This window comes from Papaver somniferum, chromosome 6, assembly GCF_003573695.1.
Source record: "Papaver somniferum cultivar HN1 chromosome 6, ASM357369v1, whole genome shotgun sequence".
Classification (NCBI taxonomy): Eukaryota; Viridiplantae; Streptophyta; class Magnoliopsida; order Ranunculales; family Papaveraceae; genus Papaver; species Papaver somniferum.
This window is the reverse complement of record NC_039363.1, coordinates 75,106,898-75,127,920: the sequence shown is the minus strand read 5'-3', so window position 1 is coordinate 75,127,920 and position 21,023 is coordinate 75,106,898. Positions and strand designations below refer to the sequence as shown.

At 36.2% G+C, this 21,023-nt stretch overlaps 3 protein-coding genes, 1 non-coding gene and 1 pseudogene across 5 annotated transcripts; 1 reads left to right on the top strand and 4 right to left on the bottom strand.

Annotated features, from left to right (window-relative positions):
• Positions 1-4,790: 4,790 nt before the first annotated feature.
• LOC113288009 lies at positions 4,791-5,671 on the bottom strand (annotated as a pseudogene).
• Positions 5,672-6,881: 1,210 nt separating this feature from the next.
• LOC113290944 (putative protein TIC 214 N-terminal part) lies at positions 6,882-10,088 on the bottom strand (the record flags this gene model as incomplete). Its single annotated transcript, XM_026540527.1, has 6 exons — positions 6,882-6,976; positions 9,287-9,343; positions 9,386-9,457; positions 9,494-9,553; positions 9,591-9,633; positions 9,759-10,088. Coding segments are annotated over 6 exons (657 nt in total), but the record flags the coding sequence as incomplete, so codon positions are not given.
• A 395-nt stretch (positions 10,089-10,483) lies between these two features.
• On the top strand, positions 10,484-10,555 carry TRNAN-AUU. The gene has a single exon. It is a non-coding gene; the product is annotated as a tRNA-Asn (tRNA).
• A 366-nt stretch (positions 10,556-10,921) lies between these two features.
• Positions 10,922-13,779, bottom strand: LOC113288008 (plant UBX domain-containing protein 4-like). Its single transcript, XM_026536934.1, has 4 exons — positions 13,303-13,779; positions 12,456-12,771; positions 11,679-11,774; positions 10,922-11,562 (listed from the first exon to the last, which is right to left on the bottom strand). Exons 1-4 carry the CDS (start codon positions 13,713-13,715, stop codon positions 11,182-11,184), a joined length of 1,206 nt encoding a protein of 401 aa, XP_026392719.1. The 5' UTR covers positions 13,716-13,779; the 3' UTR covers positions 10,922-11,181.
• A 1,715-nt stretch (positions 13,780-15,494) lies between these two features.
• Positions 15,495-20,436, bottom strand: LOC113288006 (ATPase family AAA domain-containing protein 1-B-like). 2 transcript variants are annotated; one of them, XM_026536932.1, is made up of 14 exons: positions 20,258-20,436; positions 19,518-19,678; positions 19,247-19,423; positions 19,006-19,136; positions 18,678-18,819; positions 18,273-18,550; positions 18,011-18,135; positions 17,678-17,721; positions 17,308-17,439; positions 17,056-17,133; positions 16,533-16,615; positions 16,321-16,443; positions 16,044-16,104; positions 15,495-15,929 (listed from the first exon to the last, which is right to left on the bottom strand). In XM_026536932.1, the coding sequence occupies exons 1-14, from the start codon at positions 20,364-20,366 to the stop codon at positions 15,747-15,749; spliced, it is 1,827 nt and encodes a 608-aa protein (XP_026392717.1). In that variant the 5' UTR covers positions 20,367-20,436; the 3' UTR covers positions 15,495-15,746. The 2 variants fall into 2 exon arrangements, with proteins under 2 accessions (XP_026392717.1, XP_026392718.1); XM_026536933.1 differs by lacking the exon at positions 20,258-20,436 and having other exon boundaries at positions 19,247-19,433; positions 19,518-19,656.
• Positions 20,437-21,023: the final 587 nt, after the last annotated feature.

Genomic DNA, 21,023 nt, shown 5'->3' with positions numbered 1-21,023 from the left:
AGAAAGTTACCCTATTTTTATGATAAGTTACTTATTTAATTTAATCCTATACGGGGTGTGGGTTGATGTAGATAGATTAATTCATTCCATTTCTCTATCCGATTGCTTATATATAGAAATTCTCGCGAATAGTAAGCCGTGATTCTCGCAAATCACCAATCAATAAGAGCGTGTTTTTTTTAGTTATTAACCGAACAAAATAAAAGAAGCTCCGCTCCTTTAGATTAAAATGGAATCTTAGTAATCGGTAATAGTTTTTGAATCAAGGAGTTTACCCGTGGCTTTTTTTATTTGAGTAGAATTCATAATGGTTCGAATCGTGTAATCTCCAATTACTGTCATTGGTAACCGACCCAAAGCAATTTGATTATAATTCAATTCGTGACGATCATACGTAGAAAGTTCATATTCTTCAGTCATTGATAAAAAGTTTGTTGGACAATACTCGACGCAGTTCCCACAAAAAATACAGATTCCAAAATCAATACTATAGTCAAGCAATCGCTTTTTTCGAATATCCGTTTCCAATTTCCAATCAACGGGCAGATCTATAGGTCATACATGAACACATACTTCACAAGCAATGCATTTATCAAATTCAAAGTGGATTCGACCGCGGAAACGCTATGATGTGATCAATTTTTCATAAGGATATTGAATAGTTACGGGTAAACGATTCGTGTGGGATAAGGTAATCATGAAACTTTGACCAATATATCTTGCAGCTCTTACTGTTTGTTGACCATAATTAATGAACCCAGTTACCATAAGGAGCATATCGTGAATATCTATGAATAATTTTAAGTTTCTTTCTCTTGTTTAAGAGAAGTTCTAAATAGAGAATAGAATATCGTATGCCCTTAGAGTGAAAAGAGTTGGAAAGAAGTTGTCAATAATAGATTCCCTAGAGAAATAGGTAAAAGAAACTTCCACCCAAGATTTAATAGTTGATACATTCTCATCCTAGGTAAAGTCCATCTTGTTGTAATAGGAATGAACAGGAACAAATAAGCTTTAGCTAATGTAATAAAAATACCAATTGTCATTCCAAAAACTCCACCCACTTCAGAAATTTCGAAATGAGGAAGAAATGTGTACGGAAGAGAAAGATTCCAACCCCCTAAATAAAGAACTGTTACAAATAATGAAGAAACTATTAGATTTAGATAGGAAGCAACATAAAATAAACCAAATTTTATACCTGAATATTCGGTTTGATAACCTGCTACTAATTCTTCTTCGGCTTCTGGTAAATCAAAGGGTAACCTCTCACATTCTGCTAGGGAAGAAATTACAAAAACTGCAAAACCTATAGGTTGACGCCACAGATTCCACTCCCAAAAACCATATTTTGACTGCGCCTCAACTATATCAACTGTACTTGAACTGTTAGATAATTATAGTAGGTGATAACATCACTGCTTCCATCGCTATTGCAGAACCGTACATGAGACTTCAGCCTCATACGGCTCCTCGATGGGCTTAACTAAATCTAAGGACTGGTTCGGTATCATCTCGATATGTGTTAGATAGAATCAAGATATATCGAGGAGTCACAAATTAAACCAATGCAATTCCGTCTGCTATAATAGAAAAAAGGGTGCTTCCGAATTGATCTTATCCTTTATAATTTAAGTTTGTCTTTATTCAGTAATAACTTAATCCTTGAATAAAATACTCGTTGTCTAAGTAGGTATTTCAACCTATTTATTTCGTTCCTATTCTTCTTTCTAAGAAAAGTAAAAGTGGGCTCAAAAAAAAAAAGGATTACTTCGTTCCTGATAATTATTTATTTCACCTGTGGATAGGACCATACTCGGGATCAGGATCGTGGGGAAGTACTTATTTATCGTTTCTACCAACTTAAAGCCCCATTATGATTCCGTTTATGCAGAAATACCTTTTTTGGTAACCTACATTATCTCCGTTACTAATCCTTTGTGTATTTTGGTGTTCCTAACCGTCCACTCATTTTTTCTCGATCCCCGGTATGGTAATACATACAATATAATAGAATAGTTAAAACAAAACTCTAGCCAGTTGATCTTTTACCCGCTTCAAACCGTGATGACTAATCAACCAACCTTGGGGTAATTTCTCTTTTTTTGCTTAACTCTTGTACATGGGGAATGAGTCTCAACCTTTTTACTGCTAATTTAGAAGTTGTTTTGTTTCACTCATATAACTATCTGGTTTAGGTCATCACCCCGAATGACGAATAAAAAAACGAGGATCTCTATTCACTACATTCAACTTCTTTCCTACAAAAAATTAGGTAAAAGTTCATGCCCCAACGAATCGCACGTAGAGATATTGATAACACACATGGAGTTAATGGTATTTCATAACTAATCGATTGAGCAGCAGCTCGTAGACCACCCAAAAAAGAATATTTATTATTTGACCCATATCCTGACATAAGAAGTCCAATAGGAGCAATACTTGAAATAGAAATCCATAAAAAAACACTTATACTGAGATCATCTAAAACAAGACGATATCCAAAAGGAATTACTGAATAACTTAGTAAAATGGATATGACTGCTATAGAGGGTCCGAGACTGAATAAAAGAATATCCCCTCTAGATGGGAGAAGATCCTCTTTAAAAAGTAATTTTGTCCTGTCTGCTAGAGCTTGAAGAATTCCCAAAGGACCCGCGTATTCAGGTCCAATACGTTGTTGTGCCCCCGCAGATATTTTTCTTTCTAACCACACAATAACTAGTATTCCTATCGTGATTCCCAATACAGGAGTAAAAATAGGGACAAGCAACCATATAAGACCATAGACCCCCTTTAAGGATTCCAATCTGAAAAAAGAATTGATAGCATGTAATTCTGTCGTATCAATTATCATATTAACGATCAACTTCTCCCATAATGATATATATACTACCTAGTATCGTCATAATATCCGCCAATTTCATTCTTTTAACTAACTGAGAAAGAATTTGCAAATTGATAAAACCCGGAGGACGAATTTTCCATCTCCAAGGAAAAGCACTATGATCCCCTATCAGAAAAATTCCCAATTCCCCCTTTGGGGCTTCTACTCTCACACAAAGTTCTTGTTTTGACAATTCAAAAGTGGGAGATGTTTTTTTACTAATAAATCTATAGTCAAAATCATTCCAGTCAGAATCCCCTGCTTTATCAAAGCGTCGGGCTTCTAAATTTTCATAGGGCCCTCCCGGAATTCCTTCCAAAGCTTGTTGAATAATTTTTATGGATTCTGTCATTTCACCGATTCGGACTAAGTAACGGGCTAATGAATCCCCTTCTTTTTGCCATTGTACTTCCCAGTCAAACTCATCGTAACACTCATAATGATCGACTTTCAGAAGATCCCATTGTATTCCGGAAGCTCGTAGCATTGGCCCTGATAAACCCCAATTTATTGCCTCCTCTCCACCAACAACGCCTACCCCCTCAACGCGTTCTAAAAAAAATAGGATTTCGCGTAATAAGCTTTTGATATTCAGCAACCCCGGTTAAAAAATAATCGCAGAAATCTAAACATTTATCTATCCAGCCATGAGGTAGATCAGCAGCTACTCCTCCGATACGAAAATAATTATGCATCATTCGCATACCTGTGGCAGCTTCGAATAGATCATATATCAATTCTCTCTCTCTGAAAATATAGAAGAAAGGAGTCTGCGCACCTATATCCGCCATAAAAGGGCCAAGCCATAATAAATGAGAGGCTATACGACTCAGTTCCAACATAATTACTCTGATATAACGGGCTCTTTTAGGAACTTGAATATTTCCTAACTGTTCTGGTCCATTTACCGTTATTTCCTCGGTAAACATAGTAGCTAAATAATCCCAACGCGTTACATAAGGCAGATATTGTATAATTGTTCGGTTTTCCGCTATTTTTTCCATCCCTATGTGTAAATAACTCAATATAGGTTCACAGTCAATAACGTCTTCACCATCTAGAGTAATGATGAGTCGAAGAACGCCATGCATCGATGGGTGGTGAGGACCCATATTGACTATCATGAGGTCTTTTATTGAAGCTGATACAGTCATATTTTTTCCCCGATTCATTATTCCATGAATTGCTGAAAACGAAACAAAGTTCATAAAAATTCAAGATCTAATAAATCAAATAATTCAAACTAAAGCTTCAAATTAACTTAACTAGTCTTTGGCTCCCGAGTATCCAACCGACCAATTAATTCTTTATAACGTATTCTATTTTTTTTTACAAATAAGCCAGCAACCGTTGCCGTTTTACCAGAGTTTTCCCTATACCTCTCTGAGATAAAAAGTCCTTTTTGTGAAATTCAAAATGGAAAGTGAGTCTCCGCATTTTATTGGTGAAAATTAATACTTGAAATTCAAAGGAAACGGACCCCTTGTTTTATTCTTTTTCTTCTTGCGAAATAACTGAGATGAATGCATTTTTTTTATCATAACAAGAGCGCTTCTCCTTTTTTTCTTTTATAAAAAGATGGATTTTATCGATCAGTAAACATAATATCGGTTTTTAAAATCTGGTTCTGGTATAGACAAAAAATTTATTTTTTCATATACTACATTTTACTTTCAAATTTAATGAATCAATCCAATTTGCAATTTCATTCGGATATAGATACAAAAGGCTGGTCGAGTTCTTCAACCCCCCAAAAAATGAAAGGGAAAAATTGAGCCGAAGAAGATTCTTAGGTCATTGAATCAGTATCCTATACGGGAAACCAGAATATAAATAAATATAAGACAAATGTGCGGGTACATTTGTTTGCCTTCATATATCATGCCATATCTGGCACGTTATAGATAGGAAGGAGATTTACCATTAATTGATGGTAAATCGTGGATACATATATATCCTTGACATACTGAAACGACTTCCATTACTGGTATCAAACCAATAGCGATTCATACAAGCTAAATCCTCTAATCGATAATTTGGCCAAAGAAAAAATTTCCATTTCATTAATTTATTTCTATCTCTATCTAAATTCTTTGGATCTTTATAAAGATGCTTGCTCTCCTCCAAAAAAGTACCGCAGTTGTTTATGTTTTTCTTATTGTAAAATGTTTTCTTTCTATCCAAAACATTTCTTTTTTTCGAGTTTAAGCAAATTTGAATTTTCAATTCTCTACGACATCTAGGAGCTAAAATATTTTCAGGAACAACAAAAGCATAATTTTTTCATCTCTATTTTCAAGCACCCTTTCATGTCTATGTCTTTTAATGGATTCATCAAAAGAATTATTATAATCGTTTTCTTTTTGTTGGTTTTTTCTATTAGTTTGGTGATTACTCTTATGGACCAGTGAAATAACTATGGTTTGATACATAATAAAAAGTCCATCTCCTTGTATAGACAGGCGAACAGGTTCAATAATCAATACTCCTTTGTTTATCAATTCTGTAAGATTTAGATCTTTTTGAATCAGCAATATATCCAGACGCATTTCTCCTCTTTGAATAGAGGATATCGCAATTTGCTTTGGATTGTTCAGTCTAAGCAGGAGACAATATATCTGGATACTATTAATTATTCTTTGATCCAAAGAACTATGCCATCTCAGTTGAAAAAGAAAATATTTTTCAGGAAAAAATCTAGTTCCACTTCTGTGGTACTCTTCCATTTATTTTGATTTCTACTCTTTTTCATGTATGAGTCACTGTCATCCTCGTTAACTTCTTTTTCTTCGTTTGATAGATCTGATCCAATATCTTCTTGGTCATTCTTCTTTTTCTTCTTGGTCTGATTCTTCTTTTTCTTCTTGATTTTGATTTTCTAATTCAAGATCTTTTTTTTTAGCTTTTTATTTTCACTGGTGGTTTTATTTCCATTAAAATGGAAAAGAAGTGATTTTGTTGGTATAATCCATGGTTTAATCCTATATGTATCATATAGCCCCAACAATTCTGGGAAGAACCAAAGGTGCAGATTTGATATGGGGCGGTTTAGTATTTCTTCATTCATCCCCATCCAATCAAAAAAAAGTTTTTTCCACTGGACGGTTTTATTTGTTTATCAATCGCAAGATACGAAAGATCCTTCGTATCAATTTGATTAATGATTGAATAATAGTTAATTCCTGTTTTAGTATTTTTATCCATGCGGGTCTCAGTATCCATATTAGCCCAAGCCTCAATATCGATCTTCTTTCTAAGACAAAAAGAAACGATTCTCCAATCAAAATATTTTCTATCCGGATTTTTATCCGTATCAACAATACAATCTTCTCCTAGATAATGACTCATATATATGCCTGCCGGCATATAAAAAACTGGGGGTTTATTTGTGTTGTAGTTATAGGGAATTTTTCGGCTTCCCTTTACTTGTAATGGTGATAGAGAAATATATGAATCATTCCCTTCTCTATAATTGATATATTTCTGTGATAAAAGATCATATCCATACTGTTTTTAAAAAAAAATTGTTTTACTCGATAATGAATCCATTACATAAGCATTTTGCTTCTTATAATGAAATACATTTTTTTGTTCATATGAATCCAATTTTCTTGATGCCTTGTTTGAAATCGTATGACTTTGATTGACTCCATTTCGTTGTTTTTGTAGAGCTAATTGAGACGATGTAATCTTAGATAAATTATATTGATAGTTATAATGACTGTTTAACCAATTTTTCCACCCATTCGTTTCAAAATTGCTAAGTTTTTTATGTCTTGATTCAGAATAAAGTATTCCTTGTGTTCCAAAAAATTTCTTTATTCTATCTTTAAGAAAAAAAGACGTTCCATTATATTGAAGTACAGATCACATGTGATATTTGTTAATCACTTGGGTTTGTGATAATTTGTAAAATACATATGCCGGTGACAAGTCAACTGGGGCACAAAAATGATGTAAATTCTTATTACTAATATTTGAAAGTGCCCTCTTTTTAGTCGAAATTACATGAATTTTTTTTTTCTTCAACTTCTTCTTTCTTTATTTCAGCATTGTAACTTTTTTTATTAATCTCTCCTTTTTTTAAGTCTAGGAAAAATTTTGCATTGATCCTGGGAATATTAATGAGATATAGAAGGGTGTCCATATATATCTTTTCAATCAAAAAGTTTAAAAAAGAGTGTCGTTTACGTATTAATCTAGCACTTCTTCTTTGGAATATCCGCAAAAAGCTTTTTGGCGCTTCTAATCTTTTATCGTTACAACTTGTATCGTTAGGATTAATATTTCTATCTGGAATTAGAAACGTTTTTTTCTTATCATTTATTATTTTTTCAATTTGATTCTTAATTGTACTTGTCCTATCAGCCAGATTTTCTGTTTTTTTTTCTGTTAGTGAATAATTTGTAGAAGACATTGATCTAATTCGACTTGACGATTCATGAACTATCTGATTTTCTTTGAGAGAAATTTTTTGATTTTCACTCGATTCATATAGTTTTCTCAATCCAACTAATAGAATTGGATTTACTTTGCCAAGCTCTTTTATTCTTTTTTTTTGAAAAAAATCCTTTTTATGAGTCCAGCTTTCTTTTTCTTTTGAGTCCTTTAGAAACCCTTTTGTTTTTTCTTTTAAAACTCTTAGACCTAGAAAACTTTGTGTTTTTTTTTATTCTTTTTCTAGGTCTTTAAAAATGGATTTTAAAAAAGAAGGTCGTCTTCGAGGAGAACCAAAAGGAAATTCAGTTTCCATCCCCCAGACTGTCAAAAAGCAAGAATTTTCCTTTATTCCCCTTGGATTTTTATGATGAGATCGTTTCTTAGAACTGTTCCAAGGTTTCGGATAGAAAGGATATAGGATCTTTATCTGAATACCCTGTGTTAACCAATTTTTTGGAAATTCCATTTCGGATAATTGAACACCATTATAGGTGCATTTAACATGCATTTCTCTACCCCACTCTCTCCAATCCTCATTCCATTCCGGGGGTTGAAATAATAAGATACGGCTGACGTTTTTAGCTATTATCAATGAAGGCAATCCAATATATTTTCTAAAAATCGAGTGGGCTATTAACAAGCAACCCCTTATTGATTGACCAAATAGAACAGTATCCCAGCTTTCCGCTACTGCTAGCCGGTCATTTTCCTCCCCTTTCTTCTTCCTTTTTTTATCCTTTTCTTTTGTCTCTTCCTCAAAACTGGAATTTTTTAATTCCGTACTTTTTATCATCTAATTCTTAAAAAGAAGATTCCAAATTCGGGAGGTATCAGCAAAACAAAAAAAAACTTTTTGTAGATTCTGTCCAAAAAAAGGGGGGAATGAATATTTGTTTGAAACAGTTCCCAAATACCTGTTTTACGTCTTTGAGCGCGCATAGAACCTTTGATTATATCTCGACGAAAATCCGATTCTTGCGCATAACGTAGGACAAACACTTCTTCTACTTCATCATTAGTATTCGTTGTACTATTTGTACGTTCGGTATCTGTAAAAATGACTACATGGTTGGCCTTTCTTGACCTAATTTCATGATCCTCAGCCGTTTCTTCTAAAATTGTTCCATCTTGTTGATCCAAACTGGTAATCAATTTGTATGACCATTGAGGAACTTCTTTACGTATTTCTTTTATTCCAATGGATTCCTTTATAATTCTTTGATGATGTCTATCGGGTGTAACCGCATCAAATAAATATTTCGTTCTATTTTCTGAATTAAGTTTTCCTTCTTCTGGAAGGAAGTATTTTCTCTCAAATTTTTCCTTTTTTTTCTTCAAATTCTTGGTAGTTTGTGGGAAGTATATTATGAAATTTATTTATCCAAATCCAACCTTCTTATGAGAAAACCTCATTCATATTCAAACTTGAGTTTAAATACTTTTTTTTTCGCTTCCACGGCGGGTTCCGTTCAAAAAAGGATCATACCTTTCAGGCAGGCAGTCTTGTTCAGTCTCATCATTGCATAATCTAATCCTTTTTTCAAGTACATCCAGTTTCAGAGACCCCCTTTCTAGAGCATCAATTCTATTGAAAAATGCGTTGTTTATGTTCTTTTTTTTTTTCGTTGGTATAAACCCAATTATTATACAATTCTTCGGAAGAGGGTTTTTCAGTTGTGGACAAAAGTATCTTTCCTTTTATCATTTCCAAAAAGATTGACAAACTAGGTGGATATGTAAAAGAGATTCTTTCTTTTCCATCACTTTCACATGTAAAAAAAAAATAGTGTGACATTTCGTCTCGGACAGCATCTTCAAATTGATCATTTTTGATATATCGCACTGGACGATTCCATCGTTTATAGTCGAAAAGAAGAGTAACAAGAGGTTTTTCAAACCAGAGGAGGTCTTTATCTTCTTTAAGTTTAAGTATTTCTAACTTCGAATTTTCTTCCGAACAAAGGGAAGGGGAAGGGTCTTCTTCGATGGATCCTTCTTCCTGTTTAGTCCCCTTCGCTTCGGAAATTGTTTCGATTTCTACATCTGTTTCTCCCTCACTTTCCCCCCTTTCTTCCGTTTCGGCAGTTTCTTCTTTTAGTTTCTTAGTAACAATAGGCGACGGCATTCTGCCTAAATAGTAGACACAGGTGATAAATAAGAGAATACTAAAGATTCGAGCCATAGAATTTCTCAATTCTGACACAAGGTACTTATTCGATCTAATAGAATTATTTTTCCGTATCCAGAATAATACCAATCCAACCCATTTCATGAATAAAATGTGACCAATTAACCAACCAACAAAACTACTTGTTACAAATAACATCTTGTTGTTGCATCGAAACATATAAATGTTGACTAATCTGGCTAATGTTGAACTCGGTAAAATGAAATGGTTGAATAATTGAAAAATGAGATTATTCAGGAATACACATTGAATGCTGAGATTATGCATTGAGTTTCTGGTAGTAGATCCATAATGAAAAAAGTTTTTGTGGTTGTTCCAGAAGAAATGAAACAAAAGATACGGTAGAACTAGGACAATTATTGTATGAGGTCTACCCAATGCTAGATGGAGAGGCGCATAATAGATCGATATGAACATCATGAGTTGTCCCGTAATAAAACCCGTTGTTGCTGATACCTCCTTCTCGGTTCCTTCTTCCATAACCCGATCTCGGAGAAGGAAGAGATAAGAGGGCCCTATGGAGAATGTGGTCAGAAATCCATAATAGAGTCCGACCACAACGACCGAATTTATTTATCTTCATGCATAAGGATAATAGATTACCTAGTAGAAAAGATTTCAAAATCATCACAAACCCCCCTTTTTTCTTTTCTATTGCAATTTCTCGATTATTATATAATGATTTCTTAACTTTCCATATATAGAAATAGAAACAGATAGACTAGAAACGACATCTCTTATGTCAATGACACCAAAGAGATATTAAATGAATGGAATTGAGATATGGATGGAATTGGGATATGGATGGAATATAATGAAATAGAGACACTTTGAGGTTCCCTATGAAATGAGGCATGGAATGAAGCCACTACGAAGAAGTTCCGGGAGTTACCAAGGAAGCTTCGGGCTCATATTGGTCATGGGTTGAGAATGGGAATTGAACTCTATGAGCTCGAATTTCCCGTTGTTCCTCAGTAGCTCAGTGGTAGAGCGGTCGGCTATTAACTGATTGGTCGTAGGTTCGAATCCTACTTGGGGAGATTTTATTCATTCTGAATGAAAGAATTCAGAATGAAATGAAAGGGCTCGCGTTGACCGTTAGGAGTAGGTAACCCGTTCCCTGTCTTTCTTTCTATTACATTTTATCCCATCGTATCACATTCTGTTCTGCGATATTTGAGAATCGCCGTCAATACCTCGGTGTAGATCCGGGATAATCGTTTGTTCCATAGCCTGGGGCTATTTACAACTAGCCAATTAATCATTCTCAGATAAAAACATTCCTTATCTGAGAAGTGATCACCACCTTATCATGATACTTGCACATTCCATATATAGAAAATGAAGAATACATATGCCTGTTTGGGTCAATGAGCTAAATGAAATAAAAAGATGAGTTACCCAAATTTTAAAGGATAAAGAACTAAATGATTAATATCAGTGCATAAAATATATATGAGAAACTAAGCAAATGATAATAAAGTGTTCACGTTCACTGACATACATATATGCCATGATGGGAATGAGACCATCACAATAGATCTTGTTCTTGTTCAAACAAATATAAAACAGTTTGGGTTCCGACAAAGATAATATCTATTTGATCCATCTGATCTAAGGTAGATAAAACAGTAGAGTGGGTAACCTCATCCCTGGTCTACCTGATCTAAGGTTTTTGAATCAGAACTGAGTTGGCAAGGCCTGCCTCTTCTATTGTTTGCTTCACATCCAAAAGTGGCTTAGGAGGGAACCCCATTGACTGCAGCTGATAAGTTCTTGCTCCCCCTGGCCTGGACGCATCAATAAATGCACGAATATCACCGACAGTGTGACGATAATTGAAGCGTGCAACCATTCGTGTTCCATCGGCTAGCCTCAGTTGAATAGAGGTTGATGGCAACGTATCATCTACAACTAGGCCTATTGGAGCGACTGGGGCAGTGTTGAGGGTAATGGGAGCTGCAGTTTGCTCAGAGGCAACAGTATTGCTGCTGCTACCTAAGGTTCTTCCCACCCCTTGAAATGCAACTTTCTGCACTTTCTCTTCCTGCATAAATAAGAGGAAAAAAATTGATAAGCAAAAGACAGCAATCAAACAGGGGAGAACCAAGACAAAAAAAGAAGACAAGCATAACGGCCTTGAAGAGTAGAACTAAGACATACAGGGCCATTTCCTTCTCTCCTTATGAGATTAACATGAACTGAGGACCTCCTATCTGCTGGTTCGAGTTCTTTTGGGCACTCAGATTTCTTGATGCTCTGCATTGTATCAAGAAACAAAAACATAAGTAGATATACTTCAAGTTGAAGGCAACACTAACAAGGATTATCTATTATAGGCAAGTTTAGAGTAACATAGAACTACCAAAATGCTTGATCATCACCATTACTTGGGCCCAGATTTAACACTTCAATTCTATCTGAAAGGCCTCCCAGTTGCAAATCAAGAGCAATTAGTGAAGTCTACAATCTTGTAAATTGGAACTTCAGGTTGGCAATGAGCCGACGAGATGTTTAAACATATTGACCTATATTTGTTTTCCATGAGCAAACTAGCTCCATAATGAAATGTGTGGCAGAAATATACGACTGGTTAAACCGGTACAGCCACTGAAGTCTAAACAGAACATACCCATGTCAGGTCCATCAATCATGTGACGTGAACAAGAAAGTGAAATCAGTCTTATCATATGCTTAAGTTTAACAACGTCTTCATGTGCCCATTACAATTGGTACAGTCACTCAAGTATTAGATGAAAAAAGCAACTCCCAACGTACTATTCAGTTATAGAACTAACAACTTTGTAAAAAAAATTCAATAATAATGATGCTGAATGCTAGATTCAGACTTCAAAATACAGGAACCACGCAAAAGTAAAGTACATATAGATCATATGCCATCAAACAAATTTTAAGTGTTAGAGTTTAAATTGATATTACCTCCAAAAAAGGTGCATTTTCAGGGTCATCTAACCTCCTAAAAGGACCATCATCCACTGTGAACCCATTATTATAGAAAACGATATCATGATTGGTAGCTTCTTGTGGCTGTGGAGTAGGATTGGATGCTGGTGTTAATGGTTCCCCAGACAGTAGTCGACCTGTCCCTGTAAAACTCCTTGAGCTAGAAGAAGTTGGCTGAAGGTGTTCAGTAGATCCTTCCATGGCTCCCAATTGCCTAGCTTGGTCGAATATCGAGTCAACATCATTACCACCTCTCCCTCCTCCTCTAGTAGGATCTTGAACAAGCATTCCACTATAAAAACAATGAAGTTAATTTATATCAGATACAACAAGAAGAAAATTTATCAAGCAATTCCATGTTCCCATTACCAGCAAATCCCCAATTATATCTATCATAGGAACGTAGTACAGACTTCACAATACACCGTTAGAAATACATACATTACTTACAAAGAAACATCAATTTACATCCAACAAAATACATTGAAAATTGAACTTATCATCAGGGCAATCTTAACTAACTATTTACCCGACAAAACAGACCAGCACAGCAGCTTATAAGTTCCTAATCCAATTATCTCTAGGTTTCTATCTTCAGCTACAAGATGAAGGGGAGAAAAATCTAAAGTTTGCCCAAAACACTCTTAACCGACCACATAAGAATCATTATTTCTAGGGCTTTTAGATAGTAACAAAAGTACAATAACAAAAGAAAAAAACACTATCTATGGTTTTCTAAATTCAATCTAGGGTTTACAGACAAACACAATTGAGATTCTTAATCAATAATTAAGAAAATCATAAGAACAATTAAGACGAATACCTCTTCTCGCCACCAGTGTAATATTCTTGAGGTCCATCCGAATCACTATCGGAATCAGGACCAGAAGGGCGATTCAAATCAGAAAGAGTACGAATTCCACCACGTCTATTACCAGAAGGCTTTGTTACGGGTTTCTTATCGGGTCGAGAAGCCATTGGAATCGACGATTGAAACGCGGGTATTTGAGGCGGTTGTTGTTGTAATGGTAGTTGAGATGGTGATGACGATGGAGATGAAGATTGAAAATTAGGGTTATTAAGGTTTGGGATTGGATTGTGGTTACTGTCTTCCTCTAAAAAAGTAGAAACAGCAGAATCAAGATTCCAATTATGGGATTCTAAGAAAAATAGGGCTTCTTCTTTAGAACCAGATGTGATTTCACAGAACGTAGCTACTAGACCTTCTTTCTCCATCACTATTTGACTCTTCGTCGATAAACTATTAATGTCTTTTTCTCTCTCGATAATAACTCTCACTATCTTAAGAGTAGTGATTTATTTACTTTACCCTTTTCTTTTCCCCTTCTTTAAGTTACACTTCATATACATACCACTTTAGGAAATATCAATAGAAAAATAAAATAATAGAATGGTCCCACCTAGGGCTGCACAACGGGTAGGGTGGGTAGGATATGGCCTATACCCGCCACCCTACCCGTTTACCGGCGGTTAAAAAAATCTTTACCCGCCACCCTACCCGCCAAATAATGGATAGGGTAGGATACGGTTAAAAAATTGGCGGGTAGGGTAGGGTTGGCGGGTAGGAGTAGGGTATGTGCACTTCTAGGTAGGGTGGGTAGGATATGGCCTATATCCGCCACCCTACCCGTTTACTGGCGGTTAAGAAAATCTTTACCCGCCACCCTACCCGCCAAATAGTGGATAGGATAGGATACGGTTAAAAAACTGGCGGGTAGGGTAGGGTTGGCGGGTATGGGTAGGGTATGTGCACCCCTAGTCCCACCTAAGGGACGATTGGGAATTGCCAGGTAAATATGACCTACTGTTTTATGAATTTTGTGGAGTGATCCAGCTATAGCTGTTAACGATGGTTTGGACTTGTCTGCGTTATAATGGAATTTCAACGGACCTTTCGTTGTCTCGTTCATGATTGTTGTTGTTTTAAGCTTTAGTCACAAGTCTCCTACGAGAAAACGATTGGAAATGTAATTTTTGATCTTAAGCTTACTGTGGTTTTAACAGGAGGATTCAGGTCGATGAGGTAGGGATTAGATTGAGATATTCAAAATGCAACTAACACACAAGATGACAACGACTAAGATATGCAGAAAGCACAAGATTTGACATTAAAGACTTTGACATTTTTTACCAAAACAAGAATGGAATAGAAGATGAGGAAGCTATGAAATATCTTCAGATCTGCAAAGCTAGTGAAAAAGACGATGAGGAATAGAAGACGTGTGGTATAGCTAGGACTGAACATGGTTTCGGTTTTCCGCTGAAACCGGACCAAACCAGACCAATTAGGAAGAAACCAAACCGAACAATTTACTAATGGATTGGTTACGGTGTAGAAAGTGGGAAACCGATAGTGTTGGTTTTGGTTTGGTTTGACCTCTAAAACCGAACCAAAAACCATTGGAAAACCGATTAATTTTTAAGCTTAGTTTCTACCGTCGATTTATAAGTATTAGATTCTACCCATTGATTTAGAAGATAAATAGAAACCCTAAATCTAATATTTCATTATGATACTCTCCCTCTTTCTCTCAGTCGCCTCCCTTCTCCACCCCCAACTACAGCTCCTGCTACTCGACTTTTTTCTTCCCGTTTTCCTTCTTTTTTATTTGTCTATAACTAAATTAAGATATATTATATATCTTTTTTTGATCTCTAGAATTAGAGTAAGCTTTAACTATTCTTGATATTTATTTATTTATTTTTTTGTCTATAAATTTGTGTAAACCAATACTATCGGCAAGTACGATTTTTTTATCTGTAAATTTGTGTATTTTTTTTTTGGTTTGACATAATTATTGGTTAACCAAAAACCACTGGGACAAACCGAAACCAACTGGAATCATTTGGAAACCGAACCAATGGTTAATGGATTGGTTTGGTTTAGATTTTTAGAAACCGAACCAAAACCGACCATGAACAGCCCTAGGTATAGCATGTTGTCGAGTCGTCAGACTTACAAACTCATCAAGCACTGAGTACATTTACAGAAGATGAGCTAGGAATAAAATAAGTATTTCGGCAATTTCTGGCTTGGTCTTCATGTGCAAGAGCTGTGGACAATTACAAGCAAGACTAGAAAAGGAAAACCTTTCACAAAAATCCAAATCTGATAGTTTTAAAGTGACTGCTGATCCCATTTCAGCTAAACCATATTGGAATCCTTTTACTAATCAATACAGTACCTTGGCCATAAATGTCAGTCAGAGTCTTTAACCTCAACCAGCTGCCTTTTTATGTCTAAAATTAGAGGAAGTCCATGGGACTCTTTCTAAAAGAATTAGTAGGAACTTCACTTTTCTGTCTTCTCTTCTCAGAAATGCTAAGTAGAGCCTTTCGGCGAATCAAAGCACTATCTAGGTACTCTTGAAGTGGGGGAAGATTAACATTCTCTTGTTCTGCAGTACTAGATGCTTTACCTCGAATAATCTGCCAAAAGAATCAGTGAGTTCGAGTTTATTATTTCTTACCAGCCCAGTGTTTAAGGGCTGGAATATGATAAAAAAACAGCCAGACTGCCAAACGACTAAATTGTGGAACTACCTTTGATGCCCAGTGTCGCTCTGCTTGTTGACAAACATCTCGAATATCCCTTCCAGACATCCTAATAATGCCGAAAATCGTTAATCAACAATATATCACAAGGGAAAATGGGAAGTTAACCTTTAAATGAAGACACTTGCAAACAAGAATATAATACTATTAAAATGTAATTAGGTATCTGATATTTGTGCAAAAACTGAATCCTTACACATTATGCATATTATCGGTCAAAACCCAATTTTTGACAAGAAAAATGAGACAAGTTTGAAAGCCTCACCCTTCAGTCGCTGCAGCGAATTCAATCAATTCAGGTTTTTTCAAGTGCCTCGCATATTGGGCGCTTATTTCCTCACGGGTCCCTTGATCGGGAAGGTCAAACGTAATTATCGAGTCAAACCGACTGATAAAAAGAAACAAAAACATAGTTGTAAGACTACGAAGCATTGATAAGCATACGATTTGTACACAGAATTCAGTGTACACATAAACCTGATAAGAGCAGGATCAAGGTCCTCCTTTCTATTGGTTGCAGCAATCACCACCACTCTTGTCTCCTGCTCGAATCCATCAATCTGGAACCACAAAATGGAAGTTGTATCAACCAAGGCATGAATCGAAAAAATTGTGCTGCAGAGGGCAGAGCTCGTTGAATCTAGATTAGATACTGCACAACATGAAGGTATAAATATGTGTGACCTAAATAGCTGATTGACACAGTTTCAAAATGCCAGTGGTTTTATTACAGCATCTAAGTATAATCATTCTTATCAAAATCTTTAACTTCATACATCCAAGTTGTTCTCTGTGACCATAATATCACTCTCAACCTGCCACAATCTGGACAGATGTGCAATTCCAAAGACGGTAACGAATTAGCAATAACAACTGCATGAGAATCTTGAATCTGCAATCGAATTTCCCCAGTATCATCTGATGGTACCAGGGAAATTTATAACTAACACAAAGTCAATCCCACTTCAGTACTATATCTCCAGAAATCATTTGTGGGTACCTGTCGTAATAACACTGACAAAATCCTACGTGTGGCTTCATGCATTCCATCATCACGAGCAATAGCAAAAGAATCCACCTGTGAGATAAAAGAAAACATATCAAAAACTTAATCGCCAAAGCATGCCTTAAGATGAAGAAACTACTCAGAAAATAACAGAAGTGGAAACTCGGAAACAACCAAACTGTAACCACATGCTAATCCCGATCAATTTTAAGGCTGTAGAGCTTAATCATAGTTCAAGCTGATTACCTCATCTAGAAAAATGATTGCCCCGTCAGGAAGCTCGTTTGCAAGTGAGAACACTGACCCCAACAATCTTTCACTTTCCCCGTAGTACTTTGACATCACAACTTCAAGTGGCACATATAACAAGGGAACACCCTGGTATGGCAGAAGCGAATAATCAGAAAAAATACTTCCAGTAAAACTGAGGAAGAGAACTACTATATGATACTGATTTGTAGATTCAGTTTAGCTGGACAATATGCAGATTTAGTTTAGTAAAACACCCAAGTACACTGATAATGGTTTTGGGGATACATATGCACAATTAACAACTGTCTGTTCAGCTGGTCATTTATAAGAATAGGAAGAAGAAGAAGAATTTCCATTAACTTACAGCTTGATTAGCAATTACTCGAGCACAAGATGTCTTCCCTGTTCCTGCAATGGAAACAGTAAAAGACTTAGAACAAATCTAGGGTAAGTGAGTTAGAAATAGTAAAGCAGGATAGAAAAAGAAAGCACCATATCAGTTAGCTAGTAGAGGAAACAATTATGTGAAGCATTGTTCACCAAAGAGCATTACATGAACTCTCCCAGTGTTATTGAGAAATGCCAACACGTAACTTTTTAAAATTATCTCTTATTCATTTGAAGGTGAATAGAATAACTGGACCAATGTCAAGCATGTCTACCATTTAAAATGCCACTACTGAAGTGCGAGACAAACCTGGTGGCCCTTCAAAAAGCACTGCTCGAGGTCTATTAGACTCAAACTTACACCTGGTGCCACGAGCAATGTCATCGTATACTTCAGGACTATGCAGGACCAATAATATTGTATCCTCAATTTCACTGCAAACAATAGAAAGATGAGCAAATTATTTCAGTACGTTATATTATGTGTAAACATAGAAGTAGATCTGAATTCTGAAGTCACCAGTAAGGAAAACATTCAATCCTCAAATGTTGAAGCCCTTGTTTCTACATACCGTTTCTGCTGATCATATCCCGCAATATTCTCCCATGCTATGTCACCAGTTGAAGAGATTGCAGGAAATTCTTTAAGACCAAAAACTCTAACACCCATGGCCTCCAAAGCAGCAACTGATTTTTCAGCAGCTGAATCTACTCTGTTGCCGCGGCTGTCTGGATATCCCCTTGGTTTTCTTTCTGAGGCTTTTACCCTTGAACCAGCTAATTTCAATGCAGACACCAAAGCATCAAGCTCCTCCGTGTTAAAACTTCCCTTCTTTATGAACTCAATTTCCTAAAATCAAATAAAAAGGTCCAAAACTATACCAGAAGAAGAAGCTAACCAATCAAATATAAAGAAAAAAACAGAGTTCAAAATAAAAATAACATCTTAAGCTGCATAAAAGAGTACGAAAACTAACTGCATTTTCAGAGCTGATGAGTGACTGAAATATAAAGACGCACAAATCTCCCTCATTGTCATCTTTGTCTCCCAAAAGCTCTTTATCCGTTTGAACTTCCTTCTTTCTTGGGCTGTTGAGTGTCATCTGCCATGCAGCTGGACTGAAAAAAAGAAAGGCATAATGAGAATAGGCATGTAACTTTATCTCATACAAGTTCAACAGACAAGATGGAACAGTGATAACTCTTAATATTCTATTTGAAACTTTAGTAGTCAATCAGGTCGACCACAACTAGGGAGAAGAGCCTTCGTACAATAGGGCTTGTAACTCTGGTGCTTTTACAAACCTGTCCCAAGCACGCAATACCATATCTGAGCCACCGCCATGCTTTTCAGCTGTCAATCCGAGATGTGACACTATGTCCACAATGAGATGTGATGCTTCACATGTAGGAGGAATTTGAAACTTGACCGTGACCTATGATATGATTATATCGCACTGGAGCCTATTAGATAAATTCTTAAAGATTAAATAAATCTACTATGTGCGTCATATTAAATTGGAATTAAATGTGTGCATTTCTTCACCTTCTGACCCTTAACAGCAACACTGAATGGAGGATAAGAACCGCGGAGCATTCCTTTACTTTTGAGTAAGTCCTCTAAACGAAGTCGTTCGTGCCTAACGATTTTCTCGAGACTTTCAAAGTCGGATGGAGGAGTTTCTGTAGAAGGAGATTCTGCTGACGGAGCTTGAACATCTGCCTGCAGAAAGCTAAGACCGACATCAAATCAACTCAATTACATACACCAAATAAGCTAATTAAAGAAGAAAAATAAAAGCAAACAACTAGCCCACCTCATTTGCATCAGCATGAGATATATTTAGCATTCCCATGCCAAACCCACCAGCAAGGAAAACAGGCAACACTGAAAAAAACTCCGGAAATTCTGATACTGATTCAGTTCTCGTTTTCTCTGATGCCGTGGTACTGATACACGCTAAACTTTCGTAATTCCCTGCAAATGTGGGTCATCCAAAGTAAAACTTAGTTAAACAAACTACATTTGATAGCCTTGCTTTTGCTCCCCATTTCAGGGTTCAGGGTCTAGCCAAATGAAGGGATGATATCCTATAATCATGGGTTGTAAGGCAAGTGGCAATGCTTGAACAAACTCATCATTCCATAACAGCCTAAGGATCAATAGATCATTTCTTTTTTTCATATTTCTTCACATTTTCAATAATGAAAACTCAGCTTAGTTCAAGAAATTTGATAAACTGATTTACTAAAACACCAACTTTATGTTACAATTTGATTATTTAAAAATTTGGAGTAGTTTCAGGCCAATATGTTTGCACAGTGCTTCGGGATAATGTCTTAATCGAGTTAGGGTTTATGCATATCTAGAACTATTCAAAAAAGCAATAAAACTTATATCATAACATTTATACTGTATTTCTTGTAAAAATATGCTGTCCAGTGGTAATCACTACTTTTTTTCAAAACAACATAGAACTAAATTAAGCAGAAAAAACAGTGATCTTTACTGGTGAAAAAAGTACATATACAACGGAGAAAGTTAAGGTAGCAGTACCGTAGCATACGCCTCGATTTGCAAGAGGTGGAGAACAAATTCGGGTTCTGATGGAGTTGATAGTTCGCCATGATCGACCTGTCTTGCAAATTCTCGTTAGAGTTGCCATTGCAGAATCTCTCTGTCTCTAATTGTTTCGGCGAGAAGGATGAAAAAACAAAAAAATAATAAAATCCGGTTACTTGGGGGCCTGGCCTGGGGCGCACACACCTCGCGCATACAAGTACAACTACCAAGTCACTTCAACTATCCTGGGCGGGCCCAACCCATCATGGGTCATCCTACACCTTGTTCGTTTTTTCCTGACTCATCTAAGAACTTGTTTGTTTGCAGCTGACTTGGCGTCTGAATCTGAGTCAACCCCTGACTCGGACCGAGTCAGCAGTCAGACCGTTTGTTTTCCATTTTGAGTCAGATCTGACTCGACCTCTGACTCAGACATAACCCCTGACTCGGACTCATTTGAGTCAGGTAACAAAATACCCCTGACTCATGGAACCAAACCACTGACTCACTTATTTCCGAGTCAGATGAGTCAGATCTGATTCAAAACAAACATATCGACTCAGATTCAGATGAGTCAGGTAATTTCACTCAGATCCAGATGATTCAGATCCAGACGACTCAGATGAGTCAGGAGTAAACAAACATGGTGTAAGTCATCTGATTCTGACCCGTCAAGAACTGATTGATATCACCCGACTCATTTGGATATGACTCAATATGTTTGTTTTTTGATTCGGATGTGACTCATTTGACCCAAATA